The sequence below is a fragment of the Sphaeramia orbicularis genome, chromosome 19, assembly GCF_902148855.1.
Source record: "Sphaeramia orbicularis chromosome 19, fSphaOr1.1, whole genome shotgun sequence".
NCBI classification, from domain to species: domain Eukaryota; kingdom Metazoa; phylum Chordata; class Actinopteri; order Kurtiformes; family Apogonidae; genus Sphaeramia; species Sphaeramia orbicularis.
This window is the reverse complement of record NC_043975.1, coordinates 30,758,932-30,777,402: the sequence shown is the minus strand read 5'-3', so window position 1 is coordinate 30,777,402 and position 18,471 is coordinate 30,758,932. Positions and strand designations below refer to the sequence as shown.

The window sequence follows — 18,471 nt, the reverse complement described above, 5'->3', positions numbered from 1 at the left end:
GGCTATTCAGTGTGGAAACAATGCCTGACAAAACTCAAATAAGATCCGAGTGTTTGGATTAGGAGTTAATACACAGGACGTGAAACCCCGCCACAGAAAAACCAACCACCGATGCTCCAAATTGGCCTAATCTATCTCTCAAAAGTGCACCACAGACAAGGAATTCTAAGTGTCTTAAATCAATCAAAGTTAGTAAGAGGTTGTTTGCCAAATGTCAGGCACTAGCACTCTATCATTCTAACCAATACAAAGAGAGAGCTTGTACTTCCTGGCTGAAGTCACTGAATGGTGCCAAACTTCTTATTTCCTCACCAGAGACCTTATTAAACTGTTCAGTAGCTTAATCTGTAGGGGTAGGGGAGTAACACTGATCCAAAAGTGCAAACAAAACATGCACATGATAATCTGCCTTTTTAGAGAACAGGATGATGTGCAACAAAAAAAACAAGGTGTTTCTTGACATAATTAAAAATGTATGTATATGAATCTTTCCCAATGGAAATAATTATGCTGTTTTTAAAGTATTGGAAAGAGCAGAATTCTGGCATTGTTTGACAAGTTCACTCAGAAATACAGAAATCTTTGTTACAACTTGTTGCACATACGACATTTGACTACTCTAAAAACCCTACGATGTGCAACATGCAACAACTATTCTATTAATAGTGTTTTTCAACCTTGGGGTCCGGAATTCAAATGGGGTCGCCTGAAATTTCAAGTAATTGTTAAAAATAAACAAAACTTACTAATAAAAAATATATGGTGAGTTCAGAGAGACAATCACAACACATAAAAGACATGACAAACTGTGAAGCTGAAACTGAAGCACTGTGGTACTGTTTATCTTTCAAATGTTCATTGTGGTCAGTTTCAGATGCTGCAGCTCTTTCATAATTCATAGTTTGAGTTATTGTTTGTTCAGTATTAATTTGCATTCTTGTAAATCCAAGCTGGATTGACTGTACATATCCTGACCGAGGACAATGAAATTCTCACTTTGTGCAGTAATCTACACCTAGCTTTTCTGCCTCATATATAATAATATACATTATTTAGACTAAAATAGTCTAAAATGAACGTTTATTTGCAACATAGTGGAGCAAACTATTACATGACCAAAACAAATTAATTTTAGCAAAAAAAAAAAAAAAAAAAAGTCTCTGTTTTGAATGTCTGGGGTGGCCAGAAATTTGTGATGTTAAAATGGGGTCATGAGCCAAAAACGGTTGGGAACCACTGCATTAATATGATATAATGTAAGAAGATTTGTGTTTTTCATGCTTTTACAGTGGTTTCCTTCCCTGGTAATAAAACCTGTCATCTCTGGACAAAACCTAATTAGTCTAACTCAACCAGTCGCATTTAAGGTGTCATAATGAGTAATCAAAAGCAATGTTCACACTTGGATTTCATTTCGACAGGTGATGCAGAGGGGTTGTTAAAGCAATAGTGATTGGGCTACAGCCACTTAATCCTGGTTTAAGCTTTGTTCTGGTGAGCGTTTCTGCACCAACCTCTAATTACAGACAAGTGTGGCAGCTTCCTGCTTCATAGCCTGCAGTCTCTGTGGTTTATTTAACATAGTATTATATCATCATATGAGAAACAACCTGTAATAAAAAAAAGATTATAGGGGCCAAGAGGCTTTAATAAAAATTGGAAATCAACATCTCTAGTCACAATTTTTATAACACTCTGCCACAACAAATCATCCGACTACGGCACTGAAATAAAAATTAAAATCCTCAGATAATAAAATATGCAGTTGCCACTTCTCCGCAAAGTTGTTTAAATCAAAGGCTTACCTAATTTGAACTCTAATCAGCAACTGCAGCGTATCCTCGCACATAGCCATAACCATAATCACAACAGTCAGAGGGCTAAATGAATACAGTATGTCCTATTGAATCTGCCTAATCAAGTGGAAAAATAAATGTGTTTCATGGCCAGTTGACATCAAAGTGGCCTCTGGAACAAAGCAAACAGCTGGCATGTCCTCAGTCTTTACTTTGCATTTCTTTGATCAATACACGGCTAATGACACTGGCCTCCTGAGCCAGCCATAAGGGGTCAGACTCATGTATTATACTACATGTATTACATAAATAGCACTTAGAAGGCACCAAATCAATGAATCAAGCATGAACAAGTGTGTGTCTGTATATACTTTACCATTGGAAATAGACACCATCTGCCTTTGTCTGCCCTTCTTTTAACACCTTTGGGTGGCTAACACTTAGGTGAAGTTTATACACCAACTCTGAGTTGTCCCATTTATTTAAATAACATAGCGACCTCTAGTGGAGAACCACAACGACTGGGAAAAAAAAATTTAAAACCTGCATGTACCAATACAAATCAAACCAATTCAGAGTCACATTTATTTAGTGGATGATGACAGAATTTATCAATAAGACTTTCTGAACTTAGTATTTTTACTTTACTTAAACTAGGCCTGTTATCTATGGGTTTCCCTGCACGGAGAATTAAAAAGCGTTTGAGGGAGTTTTCATGGATACTACTGTTTTCTAGCATGCATTGGACTTATGTGTTACTGGACTTGCATGTTCTAGACCAGGGGTGTCCTAGCCTGGTCCTTGAGGGCTGGTATCCTGCTTGTTTCAGACATATCCCTCTTCAACACACCTGATTCAAATGATAAGCCTATCATCAAGCTCTGCAGAAGCCTGATATCAACCGTCAGGTGTGCTGGAAGAGGGAAACATCTAAAACATGCAGGATACCAGCCCTTGAGGACCAGGACTGGACACCCGTGTTCTAGACCACTGGTAGCACTTAAGCACTTAAACTTTTTTTTTTAACCGAATAGAATCTTTACAGCAGTGATCCTTTTTCCTTCCAAATCTCCAACACATGCTACTGTCTGTCTATACTATAGGGTGGAGGCAACAAGATAATCAGTAAATCTGCAAACACAGACATCCTGGCATACTGTATATTCCCCCGTTTTTTTTTTTTACTTCCTTGAGAATTAACAGTAAAAAATGCGCTAATTGTCATTTTGTTTACTCTTATAAGAACTCCTAAAACACAAGCCTTGAGCCAAGTGAAGGTGCGGTGCCTATGATTCGGATTGAACCGCCTCCATCTCATTCTGTGCCTTAAAAACCCTGTTTACAATTACAGATTGATTATACTTACAGTTAATGATTGATGTTCAAAGTAATGGAAAATAGATACAGCTATGCCTGTAATTTCTTTGAGCCTCTGCTGCTGACATCAAACCACTTATTTTACTTGATTAACAGGCAAAATAGCATGACTCTTTCAAAAACAAAAAATACAAACACAAAGAAGCAGTAGGAGATGCAGTGAGAAGATGCAACAACCTCTGATGTCTGATGAAATACACGTTACAGCTCGACCAATTTAGCAGTCACAGTTCATATGCAAAATATATGTCCACAAGATGGCACCAAAGGACCATGCGTCACTATCAGGCTGTTCAGTTCAGTTCTTTCACTCCATCGAAGTCATGTCAATTCATTTTTTGGCCAGAGAGAGAAAGCAGAAGAAAATAAGTAAAATCATGCCAAGCGGTACAGATAGATACTTAATAAATTCACGGTTGTTTCAGTTGTTGTCATAGGCAGTTTGGACATTTTCCCTGGTGATTTAAACACTGCCAACACAAAACCCAAAAAATGCAACAATACATAATACACAATTTCCTGAATGCTTTAGAGTTTTATTTTAGGCTAAATCTCTTCTGGCTGACCTCTCAAATAATGAGTCAAAGTGCGAGGAAGGGGAGGTGGGAGGCTATTTTTACGTCAATTGTGTAATTCTTTTGAGCGTGCACATGCTTTTAATCCTTTTTCTATGGCCTAGTCGGCCCATTTTCAACCAAATGTTATTTTCCTAATTAAAATCATAAGTGTTAGTTAAGTTAATGGGGGGTCGGATGCTAAGCTGTGGTTACATCATTGAAAGAATGCACAAAGTGTGACACATGTAACAGCCATGTAGTCAGAACGCTGTGAGAGAGGATGCTTTGTCACATGTGGGTGAGGAAACGTAGGAGAGTTCATAAAAACATACAGGCACCGGGACCGGATGTTCAAATATGTGTGTGTGTTTACATTCTTCATAATGTAGGAGTTTCTTATCACAGCTCCATCTTGTATTCACCTCAGAGGGTCAAAACTCTCCACTGTGTCATAGTCTGTCTTAGACCAGGCCCAAAGTGGATCTCTATTGGGGACAATTTCCCCAATTCCTGGAAGAGTGCAATTTTCCCACACTGTCACTAAGATGCGAAAGGCCTGAGCCACAGCAGCCGCACTCACATTTTAACCCCATAAAGCGAAAGCGCACCCATACACAGTTTTTGGCACTCCTCTGTCACTTCAGAAAAGCAAACAGTGCAAATGCAAACGGTTTCAAAAAAAACAAGTCTATTAACCACATGTGTTCCTGTGAACTTGAGTTACGTACATTTAAAAACAGCTACAAAGAAACACATGCACCTGTACCTGATACTATTAAACAGAGGTAAAGTCACATTGTGCAAGACACTTTGATTGTGAAAAATAGTACTCCTTACATAGGAATGCTAGATATTTACTGTCCAGCCCTTTTCTGTGTAGCACACACCTGCCTTAACAAGAGTGTGTATGAACACACACACATGTTAATCTCCGGCTAAGCCTCAACACCCAGCTGGGTGAGAAAGTGGCCTGCTTGGCACATTCCTTTGTAGTGGTACAACACAGGGAGAAAGAACATTATGATGATAGACACAAGGTTAAGTGAGTGTGACATACATGGAGGGTAAGCCTGTTTATGCATCTGAGCAGTATAGGGGGGGTTTCAATAGCACCTTTCTTTAAAACTTAACTCTACTCATCAAACCTAGATCTTTCCAAACCTGTTACCAGATCAATTGTTTCTTATATCTATTATTTGTTTAAAGGGGTCATATTTTGCTAAACCCACTTTTATTAGTCTTTGGTACACTTATTTGTGTATTTGGGGACCCTAAAAGTTCAAAAAGTTTTTATTTGAACCCTCCAGGTGCTGCAAAGCTATCTTTATATTCATTTTGGCAAAAATCGAGTGGATTTCTACAACCTGTTTCAATACCTGCATAATTTGTTACGTCTATATCTAGCTACATCACGACATTTGCACATATAAGGTCAAGACTTAAGACAAACAGTTCTCCGAGTACGCCATAATTGTTTGTCAGCAGCAGTGGTTGTAGTCCATAATGAAAATATGTCCAAACTTTGAGCCAGTTACCTAAAATGTTCAGTTGTTGGTTGAATGGGACAGAGCAGCACAGTCAACAACCTGGAGGGGGTGGGGTCTGAAGTGGCTCATGTGCATTTAAAGGGCCAGCGCTCTAAACGACCTTTCTGGTGTCGTTAGTCAGAAATATGATCGAAGATGGACCTGTGGAGTTGAATTAATGAAGAATTCAGACCCAAGCATTGCATTTACAGTTTATGTAGACCACAGGGAAATGTTTGAAAATGCATAATTCCATTAAAAAAAAAGCAAAAAGCACTCCTTTAAAATATATCAATTAGAATTCAATTGTTATAAAAGTGTTGGAAGGTATGTCATTTATGGCCTTCACACAATAAAAAGTATTCCTTTAACACACAGGGGTCAAACATATAGGCCGTGGGTCAAAACCAGCCCGCCATAGGATCCAATCCGGCCCGTGGGATGAATTTGTAAAATGCAAAAATTACACTGAAGATATTAACAGTCAAGGATGTCATACAGACACATAGAAACTAATATGATCTCAAGTGGGTCAGATCAGTAAAATACCATCATAATAACCTATAAATAATGACAACTCCAATTTTTTTCACTTTGTTTTAGTGTAAAAATTTTCAGAAACTTTCCTTGGAGAAAAAAATTTGACTAACCTCAACAAATATGAACAATCTGAAATGTCTTAAGACAAGTAATTTTTCCTTGGTAGCTCTAGAACGATGACCTTGGCAAAAGAAAACTTACAAAGACATTAAGAGAACTAATTACAGTTTTAACAATATAGTGCTTGTTAATAAACGTCTAGTGTCTTTGTAGATCCACTGTGATCTGTAAGTTGTAACGCACATGTGAAAATGATAGACTGAGGCATAGCATTGTTAAAATTACACTTATTTTTCTTAAGACATTTCGGGTTGTTCATGTTTTTCGCATTTTTCAGGAGACTTTGTAGATGTAAACAGTTTCATAATGTAGTTTTACTTTTTTTTTCCACTGTTATTATTTTACTGGTCCAGCCCACTTGAGATCATACTTGGCTGTATGAGGCCCCTGAACTAAAATGAGTGTGAGGCCCCTGCTTTGACATGTACCGTGTTCAGAGAAAAAATAACTTATCTGATCCCAAACATACATGTAATATACTGATTGCTAACCTACAGCTACTGAACAGGTGTAGTCTCCAACCAACAATAAAGTGACGATAATTTCTGATTGTCTTTCTTTATAAGGGTGAGCCTCCAAAGCAGCCAATGACCTAGATAAAATATTTGATAAATGAAAGTGTAGCATGTGGGAGTAAGAAGTGTAGAACATTTTGTAACAATACAATGAGACAACACTATGATTCACTCATCAACTTTTGACGTCTTGCCTATCAAACGCATAACAAAACAGCAGGTGTTCTGCACCAGACTGGCAGGGTTACTCAACCCTCAGTTAAAATGTCAAGCCTCTTCTTAAACTCTGTTAAACCTCCACCTATGGTTCCACTTAAATCATCTTCCCTCTTCATTCACTTTTATTTCATCATTTAAAGTTTATAAATGAGTCAGACCTCAATTGAGTTGGAAATTGAGATTTTCTTTGGTATATTTTTAGGTAAATACTAGGTAAAAAAAAAAAAAGATCATCTTAAGACTATATTTTGTATATTGTTTATGCAGGTTTCTCTCATATCACTTCATGATCAGGAAAAAACAAAATGATGTCTTTTTATAGGAGTAACACAGAAAACCAGTCGCCCTTTTGACAGCGCCTGACATCAAATGGATGTCTAACTAGATATTTGTTGGACGCTTTATCTTTAATGCTAACTATAAAAGAGATCTATCCTGGGTGTAAGGTATGGTTGTGTTTGTAAAAGTAATTACATGAGCTCATAAATAACCCGTCTTTAAACATAGCAACCCTTTTTACAGGTACAGATATTTAACAAGCAAAGAGCTAAAAGGAACATTGAACAGAGTAAACAATAATATAATTACACAAGAATTTCCGTATTTTAAAGCATATATTTTCATTTTATTGTCGGTGACAGCCCAGGACACTCAAATATTTGCTGACCAGGAATAAACAGAAGCTTGGAGATTTGTTCCAGGAAATCTATTCAGTATAATTTAAATGTCCAATATGCAATTTCAGTCATTTCACTTCATTTGAAAAGGCGATATTTTTGAAAGAAGTGTTACATTTTGTGGGTCTGTGTGCAAAAAAAAAAAAAAGCGTAGTATCATGACAAGCCCTGATAACCCCATCTCTCTTTAACCCCCATCCACCCTGACAGGAAATGATGCATTCAGTAAAGGCTGTTGTTTTTGTGCACAAGAGCTGGGTGGCAGGGCTCACTACTTGCTTCAGTGAATTTTGGATTTTAATTGAACTCCACTAAAGTACAAAGAACAAAACATAAACTCGTGTCAACTCCGACATGGACTTTTAATAAACAACCCAACTGAAGCAGGTAAAACTGTAGCAGGCAACCGATTATCATACCGGCAAGGGCAAACTGAATTAAATGATTAAATTTAGAAGAAACCTTAAATTTATACAGCTTTCCAAATGGGCAAAATAGATGCTTCTTCCCCCAATAATCCTTCACATTTGGTGTCACATTTCCTGCCAGTCTGAATACCGTCTAGTTGGATTTGTTTGTAAGAATTTTGAGTGTTTTATCTTTAGTTAGCTTCCAGCCTGCTCTAGTTGGGTTTTACAACAGACAACAGTGATAAGATACTGTGGGGAATATTTCTACTCAGTTTCCCAGCACAGATATTCCTGGGTTTGAACTTGCAGTGTTCTGGCCATAAATTTAATGATATTTAGGGAAACAGGAAAGAACAGAGCATCACTGTAGATGGACCAATATATCCCCCTCCCTCAAGACTACGGGACTCGCTGTTTAATAAGGGCACAGACGTTTACACTCGTCCCTGTCTTCTTCCCACTCCCACCCAGACAACCAGCTTCTGTTAAAAGCATTTAAATGTGTAGGTACACGCCAGCGTATGCACAGTCACTTAACACTTGACCTGACACTAGTTTGAGACACATGAAAGGGCTCAGAGAGGTCTAATTGGTAGACTCAACAAAGGCTAGTGTGTCTGGTTTCAGAGGCTGTTTGATCCTGATGCCAGGTGTGCATGTACATGTCAAACCTGCACAAAGTAATCAAAGACTTCTCTATGCCAAACATTCATGACATGTAGTAGGTCATATTTACATGAACAAAGATATCTTAATCAGTGTGAAGTAGGAAATTAAGTGACAGTACAACTAAGAATCAACTGCAGTTTTGTTTTTATAGGGTTAAACGGTGTTCTCAAACGAAGAAATTCTGGGAAGAAGTGAAACAGTGCACTGAGGAAATATTAGAGATAAAAATACATTTAGAACCAGAACTTTTTAATTGGGTATCTACCCAGCTAACTGTAACATAAGACAGAAACATCATTTATTTTTAGATATAGACCTGCTGTTGGCCAAAAGAGTAACTGTAATTGCTTGGAAAGAGGTGGATAGACCAAAGATAGGTAAAAGGCTTTCAGAATTAACAGCAACCCTGCCCTTAAGGTGCTCTGCCACATGTATTTCATCACTTTAGTGGTAATGTCTGACGTTCTACCATGGACTCTAACATTTTTTTTTGTAGAGAAAATGCCTTGATTACAAATAGGGGTGTGTATTGGCAAGAATCTGGCGACACGATACAAATCACAATACTAGGATCACGATACGATATATCACGATATATATCATGATACTGTTAAAAAGTCATTTTTTTTTTTGTTTCTTTTTTTAAAATTATTATTTACTTGAAGAATTGAATTACACCAGATATATGCACAAATACTAAACACATTTCAATTTGATCAGAACAGGATCTAAAGCTATATCACAAAATTTTCCTGGGTTAAAACTTAAATTATGTTGTACAGACACTACTGTTTAAGATGCTGTTCAAATGTTCATATTCTATTAGTCCATAACTAACATCATAGCATTATTTTTGTGCAATCCCAACAAAGGAACTAACATTGTTTAATAAAAGAGTGTTAAATAATAATAAATAAAATATATTAAAAAAAAGAACCTCCACAATATCTGCATTTGAATAAATACCTTAAAATATCAATACAGTACTGTTTAATATCGACACAGTACTGTGAAATGAAATATCACAATATATTGCAGAACTGATATTTTCTTACACCCCTAGTTACCAAGTTTCAAGCCATTCTAATGTGGTATAGAAAGCCTGCTGGACAACTCAGCTCGATTTGCGCCAGTTTTCATGAATATTCAATATGCTAATCTGCTTGACTCTGATTGGCTAACAGCTAGCCCAGGGGTCAGCAGCCCTAGTCCTAGAGAGCCACTATCCTGCTTGTTTTAGACATATCCCTCTTCTAACACACCTGATTCAAATGATAAGCCTATCATCAAGCTCTGCAGAAGCCTGATAATGACCATCAGGTATGCTGGAAGAGGGAAACATCTAAAACATGCAGGATAGTGGCTCTCTAGGACCAGGGTTGCTGACCCCTGAGCTAGCCAATGAGAGCCTGGCTTTTCATTAGACTGCCGCGATGGTACTGCTCCAGCCTTCAACACCAACCATATTGCGAAGCCTCCGCTGAACTCGCCAAAGTTGATGAAGTCACTCTCTTCAAAATGTGAAGAACAAAGAGTTGATTTCAAATTATAGTGTTGTGGCATTGTTCCTAAAATATTCTGAAGCCATTTGATCCTCAACTCTGGGTTCTTGGGCAATATGTGCATTGTTGAAGTTCTGTTCGAGCATAGCGCACAGGAACGTTGACGTTCAGCCATCCTTGCTGTATACGAAAACTGTCACTGAGCTAGACTAATTCTGTGGGCGTGGTCTTACTCAGGTGAGCTCATGAATAGTAATGAGCTCAGGCATTAACACGTCACACTGACCAGCTTTTCTAATTGACCTGATTTCTCCGCTTATTTCTTTTCAGTGGCAATAGCAGACAGAGGAGGTAGTGGTTCATTTTCACATTCACTACATAACACAAACACCTACGGACCGAACATATCTTTTAAAAAAATACAAGTAAAAATGGTTTTGTGTGGCAGGCCACCTTAAGAAAAGATCACGTATGCAATTGAGGTAAGCAATCAATTTTTGATAAAATCTGGGGCCCCTTTAGAAATGTTCTTGCCAATAAAGACTTATCTCGTTTGGTGGAAACATCTGAGGATGACCCATAAGAAGCCGTCTGCAGTTCATTTGGGAAAAATGTTTACTGTTTGGTGTTGAATGACTACTGTTAACCCCACAAACGTAATAAAAATTTGCAGCTTTTAATGTAATAATCCCATAAATGTAATAACTTTTCAAAAAATGTAATAACAGTCACCTACCACAAACGTAATACCTCATTTTCCCACAGTGTGCCCCTACCCTCTCCATTGTTATCATAATCATATCCAGATATTTTATTTACATGGTTCAAACATAGGCTTCTATTATACTGAATGAGAATAAATCATATCCAGTTCATACTGAAGCTGTTAGAATAAAACCTTTACAACATTTTTACCCATTCTTTTTTGTTCACTTGTATTTGCAATTAAACACCTATTAATAACCAAGAATTATGATTATTATTATTTTATTAATTTGCTGTTTATTACATTTGTGGGGAGTTATTACATTTGTAGGGTTGACAATTAATATCTAATTTAGTGTGAGTAGTGTACAGTGGGCTTTGTGTATACTTATTCCCCCCTTGGTACATTATTTACTGTATTTTTGTATGATTATTTTACTTTATCCTTTTTTTTGTTACTTGTTTTGTTGTTCTGTCTTGGTCGTATACAGGTGTTATTATGTTTGGAAATAAATAAAGATGTTGTTGGGGAAAAAAAATGGTGCGATCTTAATTAAAGTTTTGTAAATTAAGTGAATGTGTTGCCCAGGTAACAACACAGACAGACTATAGAGTCTTAAATGAACACATAAGGCTAATTTATAATCTTCATTTTCTGGAATAACTTTATTTAAAACCCCATTTAACAGTGAGACCGTTCATTGCTTTGTCTGTCGAAACCTTCTCACTACAGTCCACCATCTCATTTCCCACTTTTCTTCTATAATAGATTTTCTTCTTTTTCCACTGTTAAAATCTCATTTTCTTCCTCTTTCTTTCTTTCACATGTAACCCCTTCCTCCCTCTCTCTCTCTGCCTGTTCCAATCTCTCCTTCATATAATCCTGTGTTCTTTGGCTCGCTTCATTAGTTGTAGCAATAAACACACAGGGCCACAGGATACCTTCAGAAAACTCCTCAGCTTGATTACTGCAGAGTCAGGCGTATGTGTCACATACAGGGGGGCTGTGTAACATAAAAGTGGGGTCTGTGCAAAAAAATAAGGAAACAGTATATGTATAATTGAGTGTGGGTTGGTGTGCATGGCAGAGTATCTGCATAGTCCAAAATGAAACTTAAAGACATGGTTAGTTCTGTTCTGTTAATCTCAATTCATGATGCGTAGAAGTACAGAGAAAAACAAATAATTCAGGAGTTTTTTTAAGCAATAATGCATAGTTTGTGTCATTTCTGCACTCTTCTATTTGTATTTTCTCTCTTCCTCGTATCTTTTCTTTGTCATTTGTTATTCCGCAGCTGGAATATTTAGTTCTTGAGAATAATTTGTAGTCTTCATGGCAACGTTGCTATAACTACTTATTAAAGCTGCTCACAGAGCTCAGTGTTTTCAGAGTTTCTGAGGTGACCCCTTAACATAAGTAACTCAGATGGTGTTTTGACAAGGGAAGTGCTGGCAACTCCCCCCTTTTTCAATAGGCTCATTATTAAAGCAGCTCTGCCTGGACTTAACTCAGCCCGTATTTCTACAACCACAAAGGACTCATAAAAACACTTTGGCAAAGTCAGAAGCCACACAGCCTTATGCACATGAGCGTATGTATGTGTGTGTACAGACCCCTACACACATGAGAAACTTAAGACAGTGCTTGGCTCTGTTGTGGCTGCCCAGCATATGTAAAGACATATCCATCCATATTATGCATACGGCACATACAACTGGGCAAATGGGTTGGAATCTTTTCATGGGAAAAGTAAAGGGTGTACAGACTCATGCATACTTTTGTGACTGCACTTAAAGCTGTCCTTTTTTATTTAAAAAGCCTGCAAATCTAATTACCTGCAGTACTTAACAAGATAGACAGTTGGTCTGCCAATCGCGCAGCTATTAAAAAAGGTTGCTAACATGCATAGGTGCATGTATTTTGCATTACTATTATTACTGCTACTCATTGAAATTGAAACTAGCATCAAACAGTAACTGTATAACTGAAAAATACATTGGAAGTGGTGAGTTGTTCTGTGATTTATAACAGACTATGGCAGTAGTTGTCGTCAAGAAACTGGGGTTCTGTCTTCATGTGTTTTGAGTTTCTACAGGAAGAGAGTGGATAAGATTCCGTTTAAAGAAAAACAAAAACACAAACCCGGCCAGAAACCTGTGGTAATGTGTGATGCTTCATGGCTCCCAGCTTTCCCAGATTCTCATAATGTTTGCACTTCTACAGCTGAAAGCCATGATTTATAACAGAATGTTGTTTAATATACAAGCATCAGATAAGACCCATGTATCATAAAGTAGATAAAAGAAGGCATTAGCACTTTGAATTATAGCTGCCTCAGATGCTCAGGTTGAACAGCTCCTGAGCGGTTTTGATATGTGTAAAATACTCATTTTCTTGCTTAGAAACTGTATAATAACCAGTCCAGGCTCTCTCACTGGCTTTTCCCCTCATGTTTCTCTCTAACTTTTCTAACTCTGTCTTGCTCATTCACTCTCTCTCCAATTTCCATGGTTCTAACTTTAATGCAGATGCCAACTTTGCTCAGTCCACTAGCACTCGCACTCACACACACACACACACACACGGCTCAGTCATTCGGTCTGTCAGTAATATGGGGCGCAGAACTAACAGAGAATAAATCATTTTTCCGCAGCAGGGGCCTACCCTGAACAAAGAGCCTGTGTGTATGTGCTTTGGGATTTATGTGTGTACAAGTGCATGTTGGTATATTAACATATTCCTTGAATATATTATTCATCTTTCACACATAACAGGCAGAACATTTCAATCCAAACAGAGGAAAGCAAAAGCCAAGAACAATTTTCCTACATGGAATCAAAATCAATCAGCAGTCTGAAATACTCTTGTAGCGCAGCAGTGATTAACGGTTTCACTTTTACCTATGGAGTAAAAAAGTGAGTTTAAAAACCAGACTGAGTTAAACCCAATGCTTCATCATGTATGGAAATTTCACAGCACTTCAAAGCACAAAACAGCTAGAGGCAAATATCAGTGATGTAAGGCTATGAGCATTGTAAAGATTGAATAGTTCCACTGCAACATATTTCCTATACTCATAAACAGAAAACCTCATAAACCTTGGCTTAATCTAATGTGGTTATGGAATTTTTAACTGGGTCTGTTATGTGCAGATTTTGGACTTTTTTGTGTGTTTTATCTCTATGAGTAGACTTGCCCCTTTTGGCTCATTGTTGCTTTGCTCCATTAGCGTGTCTCTAGACAGCAGACCAACACATGTCATACCAATGCTAGAAAAGCGTCGTCTCGGTGAGTAACTTTCAAACTCATTAAATCTGATTTGATACAACAGATGGCCCTAGGTAGTGTCAGCAAAGCCTCATTTATATAGGAGTACACAATCCTGCAGACAATCGCCTTGAGCTGCAGTGACACATTTCTCTCTTCACAGAAACATGTGAACAGTAGCTATGGTGTGAAAGGCAAACCATCCAAGTTTACTGCATTCCTCTACTGAGTCTCTTTCCATAAACCACAGGAGCAAATTTGAGTCCTTGAATCTAGTCTGCCTAGAATATGTACAGGGTGTTACAACATGCCAGTGCAGACAAGCAAATTATTTGTCTATTCTTACCTGCTGAAATATGACTTTGACAAAGCGTAGCATGTCTCTGCAAACTCTGAAGTGCTCCCTTACACTACAGGATAGGGCTGGCCACACATCAGTCTTGGTAGGTCTCCATGTCCTGTGACGTATAACCATCTCCCAGGCCTCCTCTGATATGTGTCCTGATGGTAGTGTCTTGACAAGAGCTCTGGTTCCAGTACACACTGATTTGGTCATCTGATGGATAGAATAGAATAGAATAGAATAGAATAGAATAGAATAGAATAGAATAGAATAGAATAGAATAGAATAGATCTTTATTATCATTCAACAACGAAATTTTAAAAAGTGATCCTAAAAGGTATACAAGGTATAAACAAACACTAACCACATAATAAATAGTATAAGAAGTAAAAACACACAGACAAAATCACATTCCATTGCACTATCTTTCAGCAGCATATAAAGAAGAAACATATACCAGAATTTCTACAATAAGGTAAAAAAAGTGACTGCTGGGGTTGTTTTTGCATTCAAAATAATAAAAAGATTTGCATGTGTTTGTGTGCTTACATGAATTCTGTGTCTGTGTTGAGTTAATAGCATTTCTAACGTAATAGTAGTGAGTCATGTGCAGAATTGTTGTTGTAGAGGAGAAGAAGAGAGGGAATGAAAAGCTCTGAATGAGTTTTATGATTTTCAATGGAAAGTGACATGAAGCCCAGTACACAGAAATCAGTGTACAGGCTGTTATCATGGGTGTGGGCGAAGACTGTGAAATGGAATTACATCATGTGAACAAACAACTGGCTCAAACTGTAATGGAAACTTCAAAAACACACAAACATGTGCACAGCTTACATATAAGTCTTTACTCTTAAAGACATCCTTTCTGTACCAGATTCTGTTAGTTTCTTAATTGTATTAATTTACCTTTTGATTATTCTTGAAGAATCGCCTCACCAGGACAGTGGAACGCTCTTTACGATTCCTGTCAAATTCGGCAGTATCCAACAAACACTCTTCATCGATCTCGTCGCCGCTGCTGTCACTGCTGCAGCCAGGAACCTGCAGGTGTGATTCGTTTGGCCCAAAGGTGGTGCTCACAGTTTCAAGAGGTGTCTGCTGGAGGAAGAGTTTCTCCAATGAGCATCTGTTGGCCCTGGGCCTTCTGTTGAGCCTTTCTAAGCTTGAGTAGACATCTTTGCGATGGTTGTGGTGAACATGTCCATTTTGTGTGCGATGGCGATGTTTGGTAAGTGGGGAATTAGAGGGAGATGATGCTGAAGAGCTCGGTTCACTGGATGGACTGGACGAATTTGTGAGGAGTAGTGATGTCTACAGGTAGAAAACATTAAAAACAGCCAAAAAGATGTCAATCAAGGCCCACTTTGCAAACACCAAAGCTTCATATCACCATAAAAATATTAACAATTGCGTGCAAATTTGCAAAAGTACAGCTACACATATTAGGATTAGGGATGAAACGACGAGAGATTTTGGTGCTACGAATATCATCAGAGAATTAATCACGGTTTCACTTGGGTTTATACTTGGGGTGTGGTCCGTGCCACACCCCCACATATAAACTCCCCATGCCACACCCCCACGAAAATTAAACTTAACATGCATTACTAATTCCTCTACATCTCCCAGTGTTGTGAAGCATCAGTTCCTCCTCCCAAAGCTTGTATGACAGTCTGAGCTGCTAGAGAAGAACGGCCTTACTGTACAAAAGCTATGCAGTCAGATTGTTTAGAATGGGTTGGACAATGGTAGCCTGAATGGAAGCTGTGTACATGACGGTAGCGAACACAAACTCTATGGAAATGAAAGTGAGACCGCATCGAAAATACATTTACGGTCAAGACAATTCAGAAATACGTGACATTTTTCTGAACAGTCTGAATTTCTGAACGAGAAGCTTGTTCCTTCTCTGTCATTTTCACTCATGGAACATTTAATGCAGTGCTTCTGTAACGTTCCTTTCGTTCTGTGCGGGAAGCGCATACTGGTATGTCTTTGGTTCCGCTCTTAATCTACTGAACTTTATGAGACGGTTTTTGGCAGCCTTGACAATTAATTAACCTTGACCTCTAAAATCGTGAATAATCGCAACACCATGACATCGTTACAACCCTAATTAGGATGTCCAAATAAAGCAAACAACACTAGAATGACTACTGAAAAAAAATTCAGTGAGTAAATATTATTAGAGAAAAATCAGGCTATTTTGAAGCCAACATTTTGTGACCATTAAATACTTGTGTAATTTCAAGCCACAGTTCTTGCCTTTTGTATATAACATTAAATCTCTGTTTTGGCTCATCTACCATGTCTGAGCGTATGGAAAATCTACAGTGTTCCTATAAGAGAAAAATTTTTTAAAAAACATTGCACACAACCATGGTTTGTACCTTCCTCTATTATTACCTTGTGAAAAGCCAGCATAGACACAGGCAGGCTTCCACGACGGACATGGCGCTGGCGGGGCCGAGAGGGGCTGGGACAGAGAGCAGGGCTGGAGCTGCGATCTGGACTGGACCTGGCACTGTGGCAACAGTTGTGATCTGGACTTGTGTAGAGACTAGAGGAGGTGCAGGAGCAGTTCATTCTGCCAGTTCTACTTCTGCATGAATCCACACCCTCACCTGGGGTGTCCAGCTGGCATAGGGAGCCTTCTGAACCTTTCCCAGGTACTAGAGTAACTGTGTTAGCAATTCCTTCATTTCTCTTGCCAGTGGGCAGATCTAGATGACATGTCTCCTTTGTACTCTGGAGTTTGGAGCTGTACTCCAGGCACACACATTCACCATCCAAAATGATCCCTTTCCCACTGTCAGATGACAACTTCCTATAGAGGAGGAGGGAGGGACTGCTCTGCTGCTTCGAGTGCCATAACTGATCAGAGTACTGCCGTAATTCCTGGATGTCATTTAAATGTCTTGTTTCTCTGTTGGGTTTGACCTGTGTGTGACTTTTCTCTGAAGCCATTGTGACTTAATTTTCTGAGGTTTTCCTTTAAGTTAGTGTTCCATAATGGACATAGGCCTGTCCTGGGGTAAATAACTCATTACCTCTTGAGTGAGTGAAGACAGGACGTCCATACAGAGTGTACTCTGTGTGTGTACTGTAGAAACAGAAGCTTGTGCAGCTGTACAAACCACCAAACAGACAACCACCGAGGTGACCCTGGAGGACTGAGGAATTTCCTTGATAGTACGGTTCAGTCACAGCTTACAGGGCCATGTGTGAGCCTGTGTACATGAGTCCTGATTGGTCCTGACTGGTATTTGTAGTTCAGTTATCCACATGCAGATTCTAGAAGAGACAGAAAACAAACAATTATTAATATTTTAAATTTATTTTTCATTATTTTCCCCCACCAGTAATCTTCATTATAGTTCCTTCGTTTCACAGTACAATTAACTTCCAAATTTAAGGCAGCAGGGAGAGACTTCAAAGAACTCAAGATTAAGATTTAAAAGAAAAAGACTTAGAGTAGGAAAAAAAGAAACTACCAAATGAGACTGACATTGTTTAACCTAAGGCTGTTTTGAAATTACCCTCTTTTGTTTTACCACATCAGAATTCTTATCTAGAACTATTCGACCAAAACACTGCACAGGGCTCGACCCATTGTGACAAACACTGAAACAACAAATACAGATTTTGAGCAGGAAGGAATTCTACAAGATTTGGCACCAACTTTTCTGGGGCTTTCTTATGTTTGTAGCTGTGTATGTTTCTCAAAGAATGAATGGGTTAATCCAGAGGGCACAAAGTCTCATTGTTGAATCTTCACCCTGGGTACGCCAATAAAGCCGAATATTACACTGGACTTTTTGCATTCGTTCAATTGAAAATAAAATAATAGAAAGTAGTTAAAATTAACAAATCCAAACAAACATACAGTATATATGTGGGAATAAATGTTCATTAACTTGTATCCAGAAAACATCAACACTTTTAACTCTTGGAGGTTCAGTGAGTGTACCTCCCATAGGGCCGCAGAATTAATCAATTTTAAATCAAGATCGGATTTTTTTTAATTAGGACGATTTTTAAAAAAGGATAATCGTCAAATTGATTTCATCTCTCTCGTGTCTCCAGACCACGCACCTCTGGGCTACCGCAGGCTCCTCATCCTAACTGTGAGAGTGGTGTTTCACAGAATTCCATGTAATGACCACAGACGTTAAATCTGTGGCATCACGGAATCGCCAAAAATTCTGTGATGGGCCCACTGAAGCAATACCAATGTAAGCCGT

The 18,471-nt window shown here is 38.3% G+C and overlaps 1 protein-coding gene across 2 annotated transcripts in view; it reads right to left on the bottom strand.

Moving 5' to 3' along the window:
- Positions 1-18,471, bottom strand: part of plce1 (phospholipase C, epsilon 1) — a 120,500-nt gene that overhangs the window by 87,952 nt on the left and 14,077 nt on the right. For both annotated transcript variants that reach the window (XM_030163130.1, XM_030163131.1), the window contains 3 exons: positions 16,634-17,521; positions 15,134-15,538; positions 14,228-14,437 (listed from right to left, as the gene is read on the bottom strand). In XM_030163130.1, the coding sequence (XP_030018990.1) occupies positions 14,228-14,437; positions 15,134-15,538; positions 16,634-17,194 (1,176 nt within the window). In that variant the 5' untranslated portion in view covers positions 17,195-17,521. The remainder of the gene's footprint in view (positions 1-14,227; positions 14,438-15,133; positions 15,539-16,633; positions 17,522-18,471) is intronic.